This window comes from Rhipicephalus microplus, chromosome 2 (genome assembly GCF_043290135.1).
Source record: "Rhipicephalus microplus isolate Deutch F79 chromosome 2, USDA_Rmic, whole genome shotgun sequence".
Lineage (NCBI taxonomy): Eukaryota > Metazoa > Arthropoda > Arachnida > Ixodida > Ixodidae > Rhipicephalus > Rhipicephalus microplus.
Genome location: NC_134701.1, coordinates 206,335,930 through 206,353,112, shown reverse-complemented (window position 1 = coordinate 206,353,112; position 17,183 = coordinate 206,335,930). Strand labels below are relative to the sequence as shown.

General features: G+C 43.8%; 1 protein-coding gene across 10 annotated transcripts in view; it reads right to left on the bottom strand.

The window, feature by feature from the left end:
- The window catches only part of LOC119170468 (uncharacterized), a 148,202-nt gene that overhangs the window by 11,073 nt on the left and 119,946 nt on the right, over positions 1-17,183 (bottom strand). For 7 of the 10 annotated variants that reach the window (XM_075887292.1, XM_075887289.1, XM_075887286.1 and 4 more), the window contains 4 exons: positions 15,022-15,222; positions 12,704-12,853; positions 8,284-8,475; positions 1,646-1,728 (listed from right to left, as the gene is read on the bottom strand). In XM_075887292.1, coding sequence (XP_075743407.1) covers positions 1,646-1,728; positions 8,284-8,475; positions 12,704-12,853; positions 15,022-15,222 — 626 coding nt within the window. The remainder of the gene's footprint in view (positions 1-1,645; positions 1,729-8,283; positions 8,476-12,703; positions 12,854-15,021; positions 15,223-17,183) is intronic. The other 3 variants (XM_075887284.1, XM_075887288.1, XM_075887290.1) reach the window with 1 other exon arrangement.

The following is a 17,183-nucleotide window of genomic DNA, read 5'->3' as shown; positions in this document are numbered from 1 at the left end:
AGTCTTTTCTGCCCTTAAATAAATTCAAAACATTTACCATGCGTCGAAATGTTTTTACCTGACGGCGGTATTTTCCTGGAGCGCTTTGTCCGCCCTTGCGATGGTGCGCTCCCTTTTTGCTAACCTGCCTTTGCATGCCAGAGCGCACGAAAAACGGGGAAAATTTTCAGCGCACCATCTGTATTCCGTGTTGCACCCAGGCAATAAAAACAAGTCTGCAGCATTTTTTTTCTACTTTGTAGGAGCCCTTTAGTGTTCTAAGGGCAAACAAAACAAAGTCGTCGCACCTCATGGAACACAAATGCTGAGAAGCACTTGCCGCGAGTGACCAGTAGCCTCCTCCGGCATACACTGCACCTGCAGCCGTCTCTGCTGTGCTAGTAGCCACACTAGCAGCAGCGCCTCCGATCGCCGCGCTAAATCACGACCTAGCTGAGCTCTCGCGCACCACGGCCCCGCTCGGCAAGGGAGACACGGCTCGCTTTTCACACCTCCCCATTCTAGCCACCCTAGCCACGCTTCGCCTTTTTCCGTCTCTGCACATAGAGACCCTTCTTCTTTTAAGGCCACGCGCAGAAAGAAAAAAAAAAGCTGTCGCGGAGAGCCCTCCTTTCTCGGTGCAGAGGGTAGCGCGGAGACGTAGTCATTGCCCACGGTATTAGAAGTGTCGTTGTCGTCGTCTTGAAGCGCCTAAGTGAGAGGGAAATCGCTTCGCATCGTGGCGCCGCTTCTCGGTCGTGTGACCCGCTGAGTGCTTCCTCAATCCTCTTCGCTGGCTGTGTGAGGAGGACGGCTCTCTCGGCCGCACGTGGCGTGGCTGTAAGGTCGGCGCGAAAGTTTTCAAAAAGCCGTGCCGAACGAGCGTCAAACTCCGCAGGAAACGATATACTTAATACACTACAGTCATTTTTCTATATAGACTATTTGATAGACTAATTTAGTTCGTTATATCCATATACAGGTCAATTTTACTTCGTTACAATGAGGCTTAAAATGCATGGTTCTAAATGAAGCTTTCAAGGGGAACTTCATTTACTTTGTTATATCCATTATTTCATTATATATCCCGTTACGTTAAACGAGGTTTGAGCATAGTTCCAAATTATAAGCCTTTACTAATAAGCTAATGAGCATCTTTTTTGGTGTGTGTTAGCATATGTTCCTAAAACACAAATTTTGGAAAGGTGACAACGATTAGACAACTGCTGCAAATTTACACCAGCAGCACAGTTACTGAAGTAATAGCTTGTAGCCTGGTCAACTTCTGTGCCAGCACATGCCACCACCCTAACCCTTCACACTTATGCCCCCCCTAACTAGGTAAACCAGCAAATAGTTAGCACTCTGCAGACAAGCTGAGGCTCTATTCTAAGTTCTGATTGTACCTTTTACATGTTCGTGCTACTATTCTTAAATTTAAAATACACTATCAACATTGTGTATCTTCGAAATTTGATCGCAAACACCTATGAATGGCAGTAGGTCACGGCAGTAGTTTTGCCCACAAAACTTATTGCTGAAATAATGAGCTTTGCGAGCATTGAAAACAGCATCAAAAACACCTTGAAATTGTGGAGAGGAACGTGAACATAGATAATTTAGAACAAGCCTATCTGGATCTCTGGAAACGCTGAACGTGTCTTACCTTTGATTTTATCTCGGCACTCATTTTGTAGATGTCCAAAACAAGCCTGAAATCATTATTTGATCCAACAGTAGAGAGACCACCTAAAATAAAACAATAAGCACTGATGTTTTCAAAAGTGCAATAAAAAAAACAAAGAACGAGAAAGTGCATTGCACCTTTAATTAAGTGGGCAATAAATCTGCCATGCACTTTCAAAAAGAGGGGAAGGACTAATGAGACAAGTTAGTGCAACGACAGATTTAATGTTAAGGTAATAATACACATAAAAATAATTACTTTTCAATGGAGTACTTTATGCATTATTAACTCAAGCTCCCAGAGTCGGCGTATATTTAGTTTGGGGCCTCCTAATGTATTAGAAGCAAATACAGTAATGTTCCTCATGTAAAACATTACTGAAAAATAAAATATGGGTCAACTGTTGCCTGCACACCGAGAAGAGCTGCTTATTTTGGCAGGAATGAGTGGGTCCCTTTCTGCTTCTAGGACCACAAATACAAACAAGGAGTGAAAGAACAGTACCTGTTTATACTCACAGCTACGAAAAGGTCATTCAGCGGACAAGATTAAAGTGCTAGAAGAAGACTGCACGTAAGAACATTACGGTGGCGATATTGTAACTGAGGATAAAGATAAAGCCACACTTTTCAACAACTTTTAAAATCGGTTTTCCGCCCACCTACACAAGTGATTGTCGTGAATAAAAAAGAACAATGTTTGCCTATGAGTGAGATGGAGCTTTCATTCAATGGCATAGTAAAGTTGTTATAGTGCATTGACGAAAGTAAAGCAACTGGCCCAGATGGCATATCGCCAAGAGTTTTAAAACACTGCGTTGAGGCAGTAGCTTGTTATCTCTATGTTATCTACAAAAAATCACTCGATGAAGGCAAACTTCCTGATGACTGGAAAATAGCTAATGTTGGGCACATTTTCAAAAGTGGTTCCAAATCGGATGTATCAAATTACAGACCAATTTCGCTGATGCGGATATGTTGTAAAGTACTTGAACATGCTCTTTTTACTGCTTTATTGAATCACCTGACTTCAATTAATTTTTTAAATTCTATACAACACAGATTTAGACAGGGTTTTTCATGTACAACCCAATTAATTGAATTATATCATAATACAGCATCAGTTTTAGATAATCGAAGACAGACTGTTTATTTTTGGACTTCAGGAAGGCCTTCGATACGGTATCATACTCGATTCTGATTCAAAAACTGCAGAACTTGAACATTCATCAAACCATTTGCTGATGGATTGCAGACAGAAAACAGGAGGTTGTTCTAGGTGCATCATGTTCATGTTTGGTTTCGGTGACATCAGGGGTACCTCAGTGTTCCGTACATTTCGGATACAATTAAGTGTCGTATTAGAATGTTTGCTGACGACTGTGTGTTGTATAGTGAACTGACCGACCGAATGGATTCCACCCAGCTTCAGGATGACCTTAATCACGTAAAGGTATGGTACTAAATACTAATAAAGCATTCACGTCAGTTTCACCAAATGGGTCAATAGGTTTACAAATCAGTACATCTTGAACAATGAAGCTATTAGGAAAGAATACAAATACAAGTACTTGGGTGTCACATTTTCTGAGGATGGGGGATGGTCTGAACGCATTCCCAGTGTTCTCAGCAGAGCTGGAAAAGCCGTAGGCTTTTTACAAAGAAATCTTAAACATGTAACCAAGGAGGTTAAGCAGGCTGCATATTACGCCTATGTCAGACTAATAATGGAATACGCCTGTTTTGTGTGGTATCCGTTTCTCAAAGTACACATTCATGCAATAAAGCGCATTCAGTCGATAGCAGCAAGATTTCTTCTGGGAAAATATGACCAAACTGAAAGCTCTCAATGTATGAAAAGAGAACTTAATTGGCAATACTTAAAAGATCGAAGACGTAATATAGGCTTGAAACTGTTTTATTCAATCTATAACAAGAAAACAGACATTATTCCTTCAGAATATTTAAAGCCAGTGCATTATCATTCCTCTCATCATGACCACAAATTTAAAGTACGGCCATACAACCCCAGAACAGATCTGTTAAAGCATTCTTTTTTTCCATAAGCCATTGTCGAATGGAATAAGTTACCAGCTGATTTAGCTGGCCGCAACACTGCGGATTCATTCTATGAGGCACTGTGCCCCCCGCGATAATGCCTAAGATGGTGCTGCGGGTAATCTTCCAAATAATCACGCACTCACACGAAGCACCATGTCAAGAGGCCATGATTATAGGGTGTATGCATGATCAGTATCAACAGCGACATGCAGGCAAGTCTTGTGGGCACTCTGGGTAGTCCACCATTTTGCAGCAATAACAAGCTGACATGCAAAGCTATGCGTGCAGCCAGTCTACAGCTGCCATGGTTTACTGTGCCACTGAAGGCTGCAAAAGCCATACGCACACCCAAGCCGAGAAAAAAAAGGCTAAGCAGTAAAATCAGAATCTCAGCAACTTTCGGTTTTTCAACATTCCAAAGGTGAAGGTTCATGAATACGGCAAGACGAGGCAGCTGTCTCAACGCCGGCAGCGTGAGTGGATCGCCCGCCTCCACAGAAAAGGGTGTTGCCAATGGCCCACATAAGTACGAAGTGTGTTGCCAGCACATTTATCAGGTGTGCGAAACCCGCACCTATGTTATCTACTTTGAAGCACTACCCGTTTCTGTCACTGCAGAAGTGTTACTACTTGCGCACCGTGAATACAGGCCTTGGTTTCAGCACAGCATTGGTGTACCCTGTTTTCCAGGGCCACAGACTGTTTTAACAAATGGTGCGTGTGATAAACTGTATGCTCTATAAATTGTTTCAGGTTATCCTTCAAGCTTGTTTGTCGACTGCAGTCTAAACTGGACCCCACCTGAAGCATTTAGGCTATGATGATGAGAATACGAACGAGGATTGATACGGCCTTCGCAACGTCAGCTTGTCGTCGCCTCTAATAATGGCCAAACCTTTAAATCTTTCACTAATAATTTTAATTGTTTAAAGCGTATTACTAACGGCACATACAAGTCACTGAAATCCCGTTCTGTACTTGCCACAGCTGGCCGGTGACATGAATAAACCAAGGTTGTGAAAAAATACTGCCACTCCTCTCCAATGAGTGCCACTGGCTTGGCAAGGGCTTTTAGCTCACGAGCTGCGCTGGAATCAGCACTTCAATGCTTATTTTTTTCATCATCGACGAAGTGAAATCCATAGCAGCGATAGGTACCACATCTAATTTCCTGATGTGCGTCAGTGGTCAAGAGTTGGCGCTGTCCGTTCAAAAACGCTTCTGCTGCATGCGCACGCCTTACTCTAAAGAAGCAGTGCTGCTACTTGGGAGCACGCCCCGCCGTTCCCAGCATATAAAGGTAGCGACAACGACTTTACCATCTCCCTGGCACGGAGCCCACAAATCAACACTTAGCTTGTTGAGGCTCTGCGAGTGGTTGACATGTGCAACAAGATAATATTATATTCTGCTAGAAAAACAAAACACTTCAACGTAATTTTTTTTTTTTTGAGGATCACAGCGTCTAAGAAAACTACCTTAAGGGGGGACATGGTTCTTAGGGCTCTCTCATTTATTTTTGAACCAAGTGTGATAAAAGTTGGCATGCTTACTTAGTGTGTTCTCCGGATTCTAAAAATGTAGTTATTTTTTCTGTAGCTTCATCAGTTATTTAAATAATCAAGATAACAACTTCTATTGTTCTTACCATAATAGAAAAATAACCACCTGCCAAAATTTTAAATAACATGGGGATTGACAGTAGAAAGCATAAGACATGCAATATAAGAAGCACCTTTTTTAATGGGTCATTATTTCTTACTTTACAGTACAGTAAACTTTACAGCCCTGATAGTAGCCATTGTGTGGTCACACAAAAGACTAGTTTGAAAAACTTGCATCAAGAGAAATCAAAATCTGCTTCCTATGTTGTGTGCTCCAAACATATAGCTTCATGCTGCAAAATAAAATATTCTGCTATCTGTAATAGTTTCAGATATACTGCAGTAATTTTCATGCTGGGAGTACAAAATTGCCATTTTGAGAAAATGAAGAAAACAAAGAATTCTAACATTTTTAACTGTAAAAATGTATGCACTTATAATTACGTAGCCATTGACATATAAATGAATGCTAGGAAGCCTAAGGAGTGCAATGCTGCAAGCTGATCGAAAATTGAACGAGTACTTCTCGAATTACAGCACAGTAAAGTTCATTGCATGTAACCAAGTACAGAAATTTTTATATTAAAATAAAAAAATGAAGCTGCCCATTAAAAATAGGCTTCCAGCATTGTTTTTTCGTGCACATTTAGCTACATTGTGCAAAAACAAGTACAGCTCTAGCTGTCCTAGGTCCACTTTTACAGAACAAGCAAAAGAAAGTGGTCAAAATCTGCGCTTCTAGAATAATGCTGTTAAAACCTAATTTCGCCGTTCCGAGGAAAAAATATCATGGCACACTTACTTTTAGTCAGTTAATATGCACCGGGAATGTAATAGGACTGATTGTTTATACGAGTGTGTCGGTTCTTCTAGTCCTGTAGCAAGTTGTCGCCGTGTGCTCGTCTGCCGCGAGGCCGCTTATCAGTTCGGTGACTGTACTGACGGCGATGTGCGACAAATGTGCCTGCGTCATCCACGATCCGTCGAATAACGCAGCAATGTTTTTCGGCTTGTCCAGAATAAGTTACCCGTAAGTGTCGCGAACCAAAGTTGCTCCCTCGCTCATCAATTTCGAGGCTACAGGAGTGCCGAGGTGTTAGTTTCCTTTTCATGTAAGACTGCCGCATTTTCGAGCGGAGATCGCGAGAATGTTGCGAACACGTCGTTAAAAGCAGTCTACCTGTTGCCAGTAGCCACCATTGCGAGGGCCGTGAGCATGTTCACTGCGAACGGATTGACTTTCTGTTGTTGGTCGACGCACAGCGTACTTCACTCTGACGACCCGTCGCGCAGTTCAAGGTCCTTTCGTCAGGCGGGGGGGGGGGGGGGGGGGGAACCACAACATCGGCGGGTTTAGCGAAAAGACCGCACTTCCGTTCCGTCACTACAAAGATTGATATCTTTGGTAGCTTCACTTCTGCTTTTTACTTGCCGTCCTCTAACTGATGAGGCTGCAAAACACAGCCGTTCTCAGTAACGTTGTCGGCAACCAACGGGCCCTTACGTGAGTTAGGCCTACACCGGTGACTCGGCGACCGCCGTTGACTGCGTCGAGTTCGTTTTCTTCGTTGTCCTGAGCCATAGCGGGGATCTTTCTGAAGTTCACAGTGAACGAACCACCGTCACATCCGCTTCACAAATTACTGTAGCACGGAATTTCTTTACTGCCACAAGCAGTCAGTAGCACCATGACAAAATGGCGCATGTCCGTACGCGTCACGATGGTGAAGCAGACGCCGAAAGCGACCCTTAGCCAATCGAATGCCTAAATTTGGTCAAGTGCCCCAAGTAGCCAATTGAATCGCGCGCTAGTGCTTCTCGATGATGCGTTTTTGCTAAAAAACCAATGAGCAAGATGAGCCAGCGGTGGCGGGAAATTGAAGATGAAGAACGACCCTTCCAAACGAGACCAAGATGAACACGATAGCTCGTGTGTAACGGCAACTGTTTAGCGCAAAAAAAGCGCGATTTTAGCATCAATTTGCGCTCACATTCATCTCACAAGAATGTTATAAATTGATTTTGTGCCAGAAATAATGACGCGAGAAGCTAGAAACTTCTCAGATAAGTGCAAAAATAGGCGCAGATTTCGAAAATGTCAGCTTCAAAAAGTCAATTTTTTTGCGATTTTTGGCCTTCTAAAACCCATGTTCCCCCTTAACCGATGGCTTGCACTACCAACTGCTAGCAAAAAAATTGTGGCTTTCTAATACTCCCCGAGCCTTTAGTTGCTGGCAGGTAAGCAAACTGGTCCTCAAGACAAAGAACTTGCTTACATCTGTGTCGTCGATTAGCTGCCACAGATTTACGTCTCTTATGCAGTCGCTTTCCAAAAACTCAAAGTGGTCCACATCAGACAGGGCAACTTTTTCACTGCAGCACGACTGGTCTTTGACGCACAGCGTGTGCTGCATAATCTGTTTTATCACGTGCCATTTTGCCGCAAAATAATATTAATGTTTCATTCTTGCACAGAGATATGCCAAACTGCGCATCCGGAGACCGACTGCGACCACACCGACACCACAAACTTTGTCTACTTGTTATTGCTTAGAAATGGCGGATTACCCAGAGTGCACAGCGAGGCTTGCCTGCGTGTCACTGTCGTTGCCGGTCACACATACACCCTGTAGCACGAATGTCACTCTTTAAAGAGCGCATGGCATGTCACGTCCATTGATGGATTCATTTTTTTTTTCTACCTGCCTGCCCTGCCCTGCCATTTGTTTGTTCTCAAAGCATCTGCATTCGTTCCCATTTTTTTTCTTTTTTTTTTGCACTCCTGAACAATAGAATTATTGCTCTGATTTGTTTTGAAGTCCCCACAAGTTTTAGAAAAGCAGAATTCAAACGCAACTTATGGGTTTAAGCAAACATATAAAACATACCAACAGAAGAGGCCTTTACAGACTGTGTAAAAGATTTGTACAGGCTGCAGCTGTGTGGGCCTTACCGGGAACAGTAGGCAACACCAGCGGCACTAGTGTCGGTTCAGCTTTCTCTACCACTTCCCCTGGTGCCGGCTCATTTTCCTGTACCACTGGTACTGGTGCAGGATCAACTTCTTGCAGGAAGTCCGTGCTTGTGGCCGTAGATTTGTAAACTGGCTGGTGCTGGTTTGCTTTAGTAGTTGTTGACAATGATCCTGATATTGCAAGGTATGGAAAATATAATTTATCGGATCATACCGCTTCCTATCTACTAAACACATTGGAAGTAGTCCAGAGCATGTTTTGATTTGGTGCTGATTAGCTGCAAAATCACTCCATAACAAGACTGCAATAGCAAAGTGGTCCATCCTACAAGCTCCCCATACGGCTCATAGATCAACATGAGACACTGTCATCCTAGCGTAATTTGACTTTCCAACATCATTCTTTGAATGTAAATGTTCGACAGATGTCTGTCTAGTTGGGTATGAAAACTGGGAAGTGATTTGAATTCCAACTATAAGTTTGTGAAGAAACCCGACATTTCGTAACCGACTTGGTTCCTTACTCAGGGGAAACTGGGACTACGTAGCAGCGGCGTCTTCTAAGCAACCGTGGGGAGATTGATGACCTTACCCTCTCTCCCTTCTCATTTTGCCGTGGAGCACAGTTTGTGTGAATACACTGGGGGAGGGGTTTCGAGAGAGTGATTGATATTGTTACGTAAGAGTGAGGGTAGCCCAAAGACAGGAGACCGGGAGGCTCATAGAAATAGAAGGGAATCCGTTTATTTGGCGGACTTGCGCCCACTAAAGGAAAGTATACACATCGGCTTAGCGGGTGGTGAACAGCGTGTTCGACGGCCGTCGGGGAACAGAATGCCCCACTGGATTGCAAGGCACGTTCACCATCCGGGATACAGTCCTCGTAGCATCTGGGGCTATCTCGTAATCAACGAACGGTCGACAAGCGGGCAACGATCTTCGCAGATGAATCGCGGTGCATCCTGGACTACGATAAGGCCGCGTTCCGGCGGTATCGGCATGCGCAACTATCCGCAATATGCTTCGCGGCAATATTTTGGGCTGTTCGCAGTATATGCCACAACCCGAGTAGTAACCTTCCCCTCCAGTTAGTCTGAAAGTGAGACTTGGTATCCTTGAAAACGAGACTAACTGGAGGAGATGGTTACTACTCGAGTCATGGCATATACAACAGTGAACGACCCAAAACATCAACCGCTCTCTCGTAACCCCTTCCCCCAGCGTATACACACGGACTGCGCTCCACGGCAAAACGAGAGAGAGGTGGTCATTAAACGCCCCGCGAGTCTTTTGAAGACGCCACTGCTACGTAGTCTCTCAGTTTCACCCTGAAGAAGGAACCAAGTCGGTTGCGAAACGTCGGGTTTCTTCACAAACTTTTGGTTGGAGTTTAAATCATTTCCCATCATTCTTTGTGCATATTGTAAATAAGACTTCACTCGATGCATGTTCTAGAGGGCAAGCAGCATGCGATCATTGCCTGATAGTTGAGAGTTGGACTGAAATCACTACGACGTACCAAGCATTTAGAGGTACAAAATGACAGAATTGCGAGGAAAAAATAAAAAATAAAAAAACTACCAATGAGCTAAACAAACGTGTGAATCATGTGAATTCATACGAAGTGTGTAGGATGCATCAGCTTTCAACAGCGCAGGCATCAACAGCATAGTAACAAGTACACCGCCTTATCTCAACACATTGAAGGAAGTACTATTTCCCATTTGGTCCAAGACACACAAAATAGTGTGAATGCATAAGGTGATTATCATGGAATGGAAGTTTATCAATGATTTGCTGCACAAATTCATATCGCCTGAACAGCCAGTAACAACAATTTTGTAGTGATGCATTTCCCAGTGGTACATCCTTTCACACTTCACCCATGTTTAAAAGGGATAAATAAGCCGTGAACAGTCAATAAGAGTGACACAAAAATGAATGGAAGGTATTGCTTCAATATTGCAGCCTTCACCACTGTAATGTAGTAAACAAAAGCCAAGTGGTCAATAAATTAACCAAAGCATCATTCCTGGGAATATACACATTGACCAAGCTGTGATTTATGAACAGACCGATCCCAACAGTCATTATCCACTAATTCATCTAGTACCTTTATTTGGTGCTGATGTCAGGAAGACACTTGGGCATGTGAAACTGCTATAAGGAGTTGTGTTAGAGCTGTGAAAATAGCAAAATTTCAGGTGAAAAGTGAACTAGAATAAAATATTTCTTATACACTTCTAGAATATTTTTCGAACAGGTGGAAGACAAATAGCCCCGCCGCGTTGGTCTAGTGGCTAAGGTACTCGGCTGCTGACCCACAGGTCACGGAATCGAATCCCGGCTGCGGCGGCTGCATTTCCGATGGAGGCGGAAATGTTGTAGGCCCGTGTGCTCAGATTTGAGTGCACGTTAAAGAACCCCAGGTGGCCAAAATTTCCGGAGCCCTCCACTACGGCGTCTCTCATAATCATATGGTGGTTTTGGGAAGTTAAACCCCACAAATCATGGAAGAGAAATAGTGAGGAAAAAAAAAAGGATTCCTAAGCATATTTTTTTACTAGATATAGCAACATAAAAGTGTTTTTATTGCTAGGATGATGAAGTGCTGGCAGGGTAGTACTTCATAGTTGTCTTCTCAAGAATGAGGCAATGCAGAAGACAAATATAATTATGTACATGATTTAGTGCAACCAAAGTGTTTCCGGCTACACTTACACAAGAAAGGCAAAGATGCTATTTTCTCATCCTCTCCTCCTTTTTTTAACTTTCATGAAAACCCAACTGATATGGCATACAACATCGGGCTCCCTTAGAGTTAGAAGTTCAAAACCTGCCTCATAGACCTCAACATACAAGAACATTCAAAATTTTGTATGCTAACAATCTTCAGCATCACATTTTTTTCAGACTTCCTGCAGAAATTGATTGAGCCCCCACCACTGCCACATCTATAATCTCCATGTTGGAACCAGCGTTTTCTTGATTCAATACATTTGAGACAGTAGCAGAGCTTGAAAAGCAGCTTTGCCACAATACCACAGTGTAATGAGATGAAGCATATTACAAGTGTGAAGGAGTAGCATTTAATCGGACGATCATTGCATTTGTGTTTGCTTTTGATTTGATAATAATGGGGTTAAACATCCCAAAACCACAATATGACTATGAGAGACGCCGTAGTAGAGGGCTACGGAAATTTCGACCACCTGGGGTTCTTTAACATGCACCCAAATCTGGGCACACGGGCCCACAGCATTTTTGCCTCCATCGAAAATGCAGCCGCCGCAGCCGGGATTCGATCCCGCAACCTGCGGGTCAGCAGCCAAGTACCTTAGCCACTAGACCACCGTGACGGGGCTGCATTTGTGTTTGCGAAACTTGAATAATTTGCATAGTAAACATTTAAGTGTGAATCGAATCAAGTAGCAAATGCCTATTCAAAATATATTCAAAATTTCGAATATTCGCACACCCTTAAAATTCGTGTTCTTGCTAAACACATAAGTGAACTTCCTTTGCTTGCACCTAAGTCCTGCACTACAAATTGTACAAATGCTGCTTTTATGACTTAGTAGCTTGGCTTGTTTTGAGCCTTGAAAAAGGGCAGCAACTGTTACAGATCAATTACCTCGGTAGTTATAATTTTTACATGGCGCCGATGACATACGGAAACTAAAATACCAACTGTTTCTCCAATGACTACCAAACTGCTTTAAAAAAAAAAAGAGGCCATGAGGTAAGCATGCAATTCAATTAAAACTTAATTATCAGGCTTAGTGGATATTGGAAGGTAAGTTGTGTTTCAATTTCACTATTAGTTAGCGAACTACTTTAATTAACTTACTAATGAGCCTAATGACATGGGTACTAAGAACGAAAAGCTTGTGGCTATTGTCAAGGTTACCCATATGAGTTTTTGAATCAAGAGAAGGTATTTCTCCTATGTCTTGCACCATTAGAAAGTTTCTCACTTTTTCAAAAAAAACATGCAACTGGGCTCTTGATATGTGTGTTGCTGACACCTTCGGACGCCTCCCCATCTGTGCATGCATGTTTGAACTATCATGAGCACAAGATCCAAAAGTTACGCCTATCTTTTTGTACTTCAGAAATGAATGCCGATATGTGTGAACAGGGCCTATTTGTATGCTCTCAAGGAATTTGATTTCATTCTATTCTTTTTTTTTCTTTCCTTTTTTGCACACTTCTAAAAAAATGGAATTACCAACCTAATAGGTTTTGAAGTCTCCGCAAGTTTTACCAAGGCAGAACTCAAAAGCAGCATCAAAGCTAAGCTTGTTCCTTCTATAGTATCAGCTGCTGGCAAGCTGCCCTTTTATAGCTTCTGGGTCCAATGATATCACACATTAGTACTGTGTAAAAATGGTCTCACCTGCTATCGAGGCCACACCTGCTGACAGTGGTGGCAGGGAACTCTGAACTTGTTCTGATGTGTTCAGATCAAGGAACTTGTGTGCTATTAAGTGGAACGCAAATGGCCTGTCTGGCAACGACGCTTGTACTTCAGGTGTAGCTTCTATTGCTGCAAAAAAATAGGAATTTTCTCATATTGTATATTCTTGGTATAGACCGCTTATAACGTAAGTCGCGGGAGTCGTGAATATCCGGACTATAAGCGGTACCGCACTATAACCAGAACAACCTTTTTCAAGGGCCACACCTGCGCAAAACATGTTGAGCATGCAGCCTCACGTGTGCGAGAATCGAAACACGCGGTGCATGCTTGATAACATTTAAATTTACGAATGTTAAAAGAATTCAATGTCTAAAAACACGCATTACCAACAAAATGAATGCAAAAGGAGGGGGGGGGGGGGGGCTGCCTACCAAATGAAAGCACCATCACGGAAACTCCCAGACTGCTTTTCAAACCGCCTCGATCATGCGCATTACACAGAAAATATGTCAAATCCCATTCAAAATTTGATGTGCTGAAAGATGCCAACCATTTCATTTCACGGGCGCGCACCCAATTTAAGACATCGCAATCGAATCGTGAACCACTATATGAGCACTACACGTGCCGCTTTCGTTTAAACTAACATTATCTCTTCCCATAAAGTGCCGCTACCGCGAAGAGTTTCATGAATTCAGTACCAAGCTGCAACTCGAATAGCCCGCTACCGATTGAAGTGCAACCAACGCAGATTAGGCCTAGCTTGCCATTTGGTATATTGTCGCAGAAAGTTTATCCAAAAGTTAAAGGTTTGGAGTTGAAGATATCGCACTCAAGCACCGCGCACATGATAAGAAGTTTGCGATCATGGTCGGGAGATCAGCAACGACAAAAACTCGCCAAGCTTACGTATGACAGCGCACTGGCAGCAAAAGTGAAAGCTCTCATCATAATACCGTAAAAGGTTTTTTGAATTTACCGACGAGGAAGCAAACGCAATATGTTGCAAGCTCGATAACGACGTTTTTCTTGACAGGAAACTGTTAAGCGCAGTTGATGAGGACGAATTCGTACGTGCCACGTTGAGCGGCACGCGGCTGGAGCCACGCTAGTGACATAGTACGCTGTAGCAGCGTCGGCGCTGATGCAAAGGCTTATCTGTCACCAAGGCAACCGTCTTCCTCCCTTACTCGGTGAGCCCGCGCAGTGTCCTGCAGTCTTTTTTCATTTTCTTTTTTTCCCCTCTGCTCTTCATTCGTTCACTCCGTGTCCCCCTCTTCCTGCTTAACGACCACGTCGTTCGCTCTCCAGCGGTGACCCCAGCGCGCTTCCTTTCAGAAGCGCACTTGCTACCGCGTTTTTCACAAACATTTTCAGGCAATCGCATTATAATCGGTCTTTCATCTTGGGGGACTGCCCAATAAGTGGTATACATGGGGTTCTATGGGAGGGTAAATGGGAGTAGAAAAGGCCGCATTGTAACCGGTTCTGCACTATAAACGGTTACATTATACTAAGTGGTCTACACTGTGCTAAGCGACACATATACGTACTAACAACAAAGTTTCCTCAAACTGACTAGGTTGGATGCATCCCAAGTATTACATTAAAATTGTGAGCAAGTGACCTTTTCAGTAGGTTGAGATTACCAACAAAGTGGGGCAAGCTGCTTTCCCGGAACAGCCCCAGAATTCACGATTATAGCATGAAAGTCTCCCCACAACAAAAAAAAACTGAGTGCACATGAACTTCCTCGGAAGACTTGGTTCCTCGTATGGCACATTACAATGAAGACTCACAAACATAAAGGCGATCAGACCACAGGAAGCATGGCATGGAAGCACCTCCATTGAACCTACCATTGCCATGGGCAACAAACAGAGGTTTGTTGCCCATGAACCACAGGGAAGGGCACTTTCTCGAAATGGCACTGCAGTCATTAGCACCCCGAAGTTACACGGAAAGGAAACACAACAATGAGCGAGGTGACATAATGCACTGGGTGGGGCACCACAAACGTTGCTGCCCTCTCCAACGGAACAAAGAAAGTTTCAGGGGAATGCATCAGGCAAATATAGAGACTGCTATATCTCTGTTCCTCCTTAAGCTTTTCGGAAAATCCTTTCAGCTACGCATTACTAGGACGCATCCGAATCATTCCAACGTGTTTTTGCCACTAAGTGCAAGGGGTGCAAAGTGTTCAGCTAAAAACTAGATATTTATCTCCCAGCATGACAGTTTCAACATGGCATATGCATCAAACATTTTTTTAGATGTCAAGAAGGTTCCCTCACCTGTTGTACTGTTCCCGGCCACTGGTACTACTTGCAATGTTGGAGGTGCACTGGTGTTGTTCAAGTCATTAACTTCGTGCACTGACGTTGGCAGGTTAGTTGTTGCTACTGATGTTTCCACTGCTGACATTGGGGCTGATACTGTTAGAGCTGGCATTGTAGACGTTGATGATGAGATCGCTGTTACTGCTGCTGCAGCTGCTTCAAATAATAAGAAATAATGTGCGACTGATAACTCCATATCCAGGACCAACAAAAAAGAGAACAGAGCAAAGCGTAGCGTCATCGTGTATAGCATTGCATAACCAGGAAGTGGGAAAGGAAAGTGAGGGTGAGGAAAGCTGGAGGAGAGAGGTACCCATGATAGAAATAGCATAGGAAAGTGTGAAAAGCGAAAGATTGACAATGATGAGGGAGAGAAAGAGGGAGATTATCGTAGAGCACATCAGAGGCGAGTGGACGAGTGAGGCAGTGTTGAAGGTAAGAGACATGAAGGTGGTCAAATGGACAGGACATTTCTACAGGGCTAAATCACGCCCGTATTAACCTAGCTTTGCATAACATTCATTTCAACACCAAAGCTTCCCCTCAGCTCTGCTGTACACTGGCCTTTATGACATCAAGTCAGTTAAATTCATACATAAATTGTGGTATAGAATATTTTCCTAATCCGCAAGTGCACTTCTCTGCGAAGCATGTTCGCCCTACTAATGGCGGCACCCGTAATGCTTCAAGTGGAAACGAGATTCTAGTTGCACGTGCTAGGGCTTGATATTATCCGTGTCTATATCCAGACAGCCGAGTTGACATTTTCCACTTAATAGTTCAACAAACTCATCAAAGCAAGAAACTCAACAAATACATCGTTTTTAGTAAAAGGCTAGCTGCCATTAGTACGGCAAACTGCATAGCGAAGAAGCACACTTGTAGAATAGGAAAATCTCCTATTAAGCGAGATCAGGTCCAAAAGAGTTACCTGCTACCCAGACCTCTTACAACATTCCGAATTGTTTCTTTTGCGTTCATTGCTTTGCCTTTTGGCAGAACTCTTTTTACTATTTTTCACTGAAGTGTTGTTTTAGCATACACTTCATACTGTGACATGATATGAAACTTTTCAATGTTTTTCAGGTATCACTGTAATTATATTTATTATTTATAGTGTGACCGTGACAAGCGAATGACTCTTCATTTTCTTTACGTATTGTAGTGGGGAATTCGCAAGGCACTGACTAGTGGGACCATCTCTCTCGGAGTGCGAAGCGCGAGTGTGTGCACGAGCTGTAGACGCTGGACGGCTCGAGCATTTCTGTCCGTACCGGCTGCCTGCCTACTACCTGGCGTCGCTATTAAACTCCCTTGCAAAGTGGTGGAGGTGCTGGGTACGCAAACCTGGAACTTCGAAGCCGGAAGCTGCCCACTGCATCAGCAATGCCTGATCAGACGACCGAGCAAGGCACCCCCCTGCAGAGCACGGCCCAATCTCAACTGGTCATCGTACCTACCACCCTGCGTCAACGGGATCCCCCCTTCTTCAGCGGCACCGAGGACCAAGATGTGGAAGACTGGGTGCAGCTGTTTGAAAAGGTGAGCGCCGCCAACAAGTGGGACGACCCCTCGAAATTGGAGTACGTCCTATTTTATCTCAAAGACGTCGCCAGCCTGTGGTTCACAAACCACCGTACGGAATTTACCACTTGGGCCGCGTTCAAGACCACCCTTGCAGCTGTGTTCGATCGCCTCGCAGTGCGCAAGCTGCGTGCTGAACAGCGCCTACGCGGACGAGCGCAAAGGCAGGGCGAAAACTTCACTAGCTACATTGAAGATGTTATCGATTTATGCCAGCGCTTTAACCCTGAGATGACCGAGCAAGAAAAGATCAGGCATATCTTGAAAGGAATAGACGATGATGCCTTTCAAATGTTGCTGGCAAAGGGCCCAAGTACCGTATCCGAACTTGTAACCTTGTGCCAGAACTTGGAAGAGATTCGCAAGCAACGTGCATTAGTTCGGAGGTCAACGACAGCAGACGACTCTCTCGCTTCCCTGGCCGTCAGTGGTGACAGCACCCTGCTGGAGCAGATAAAAGCATATGTACGTGAAGAGGTCGCACGACAGCTTTCGTGTCTCTCGTATCTGCCGACCACCGAAGCACCAACGAA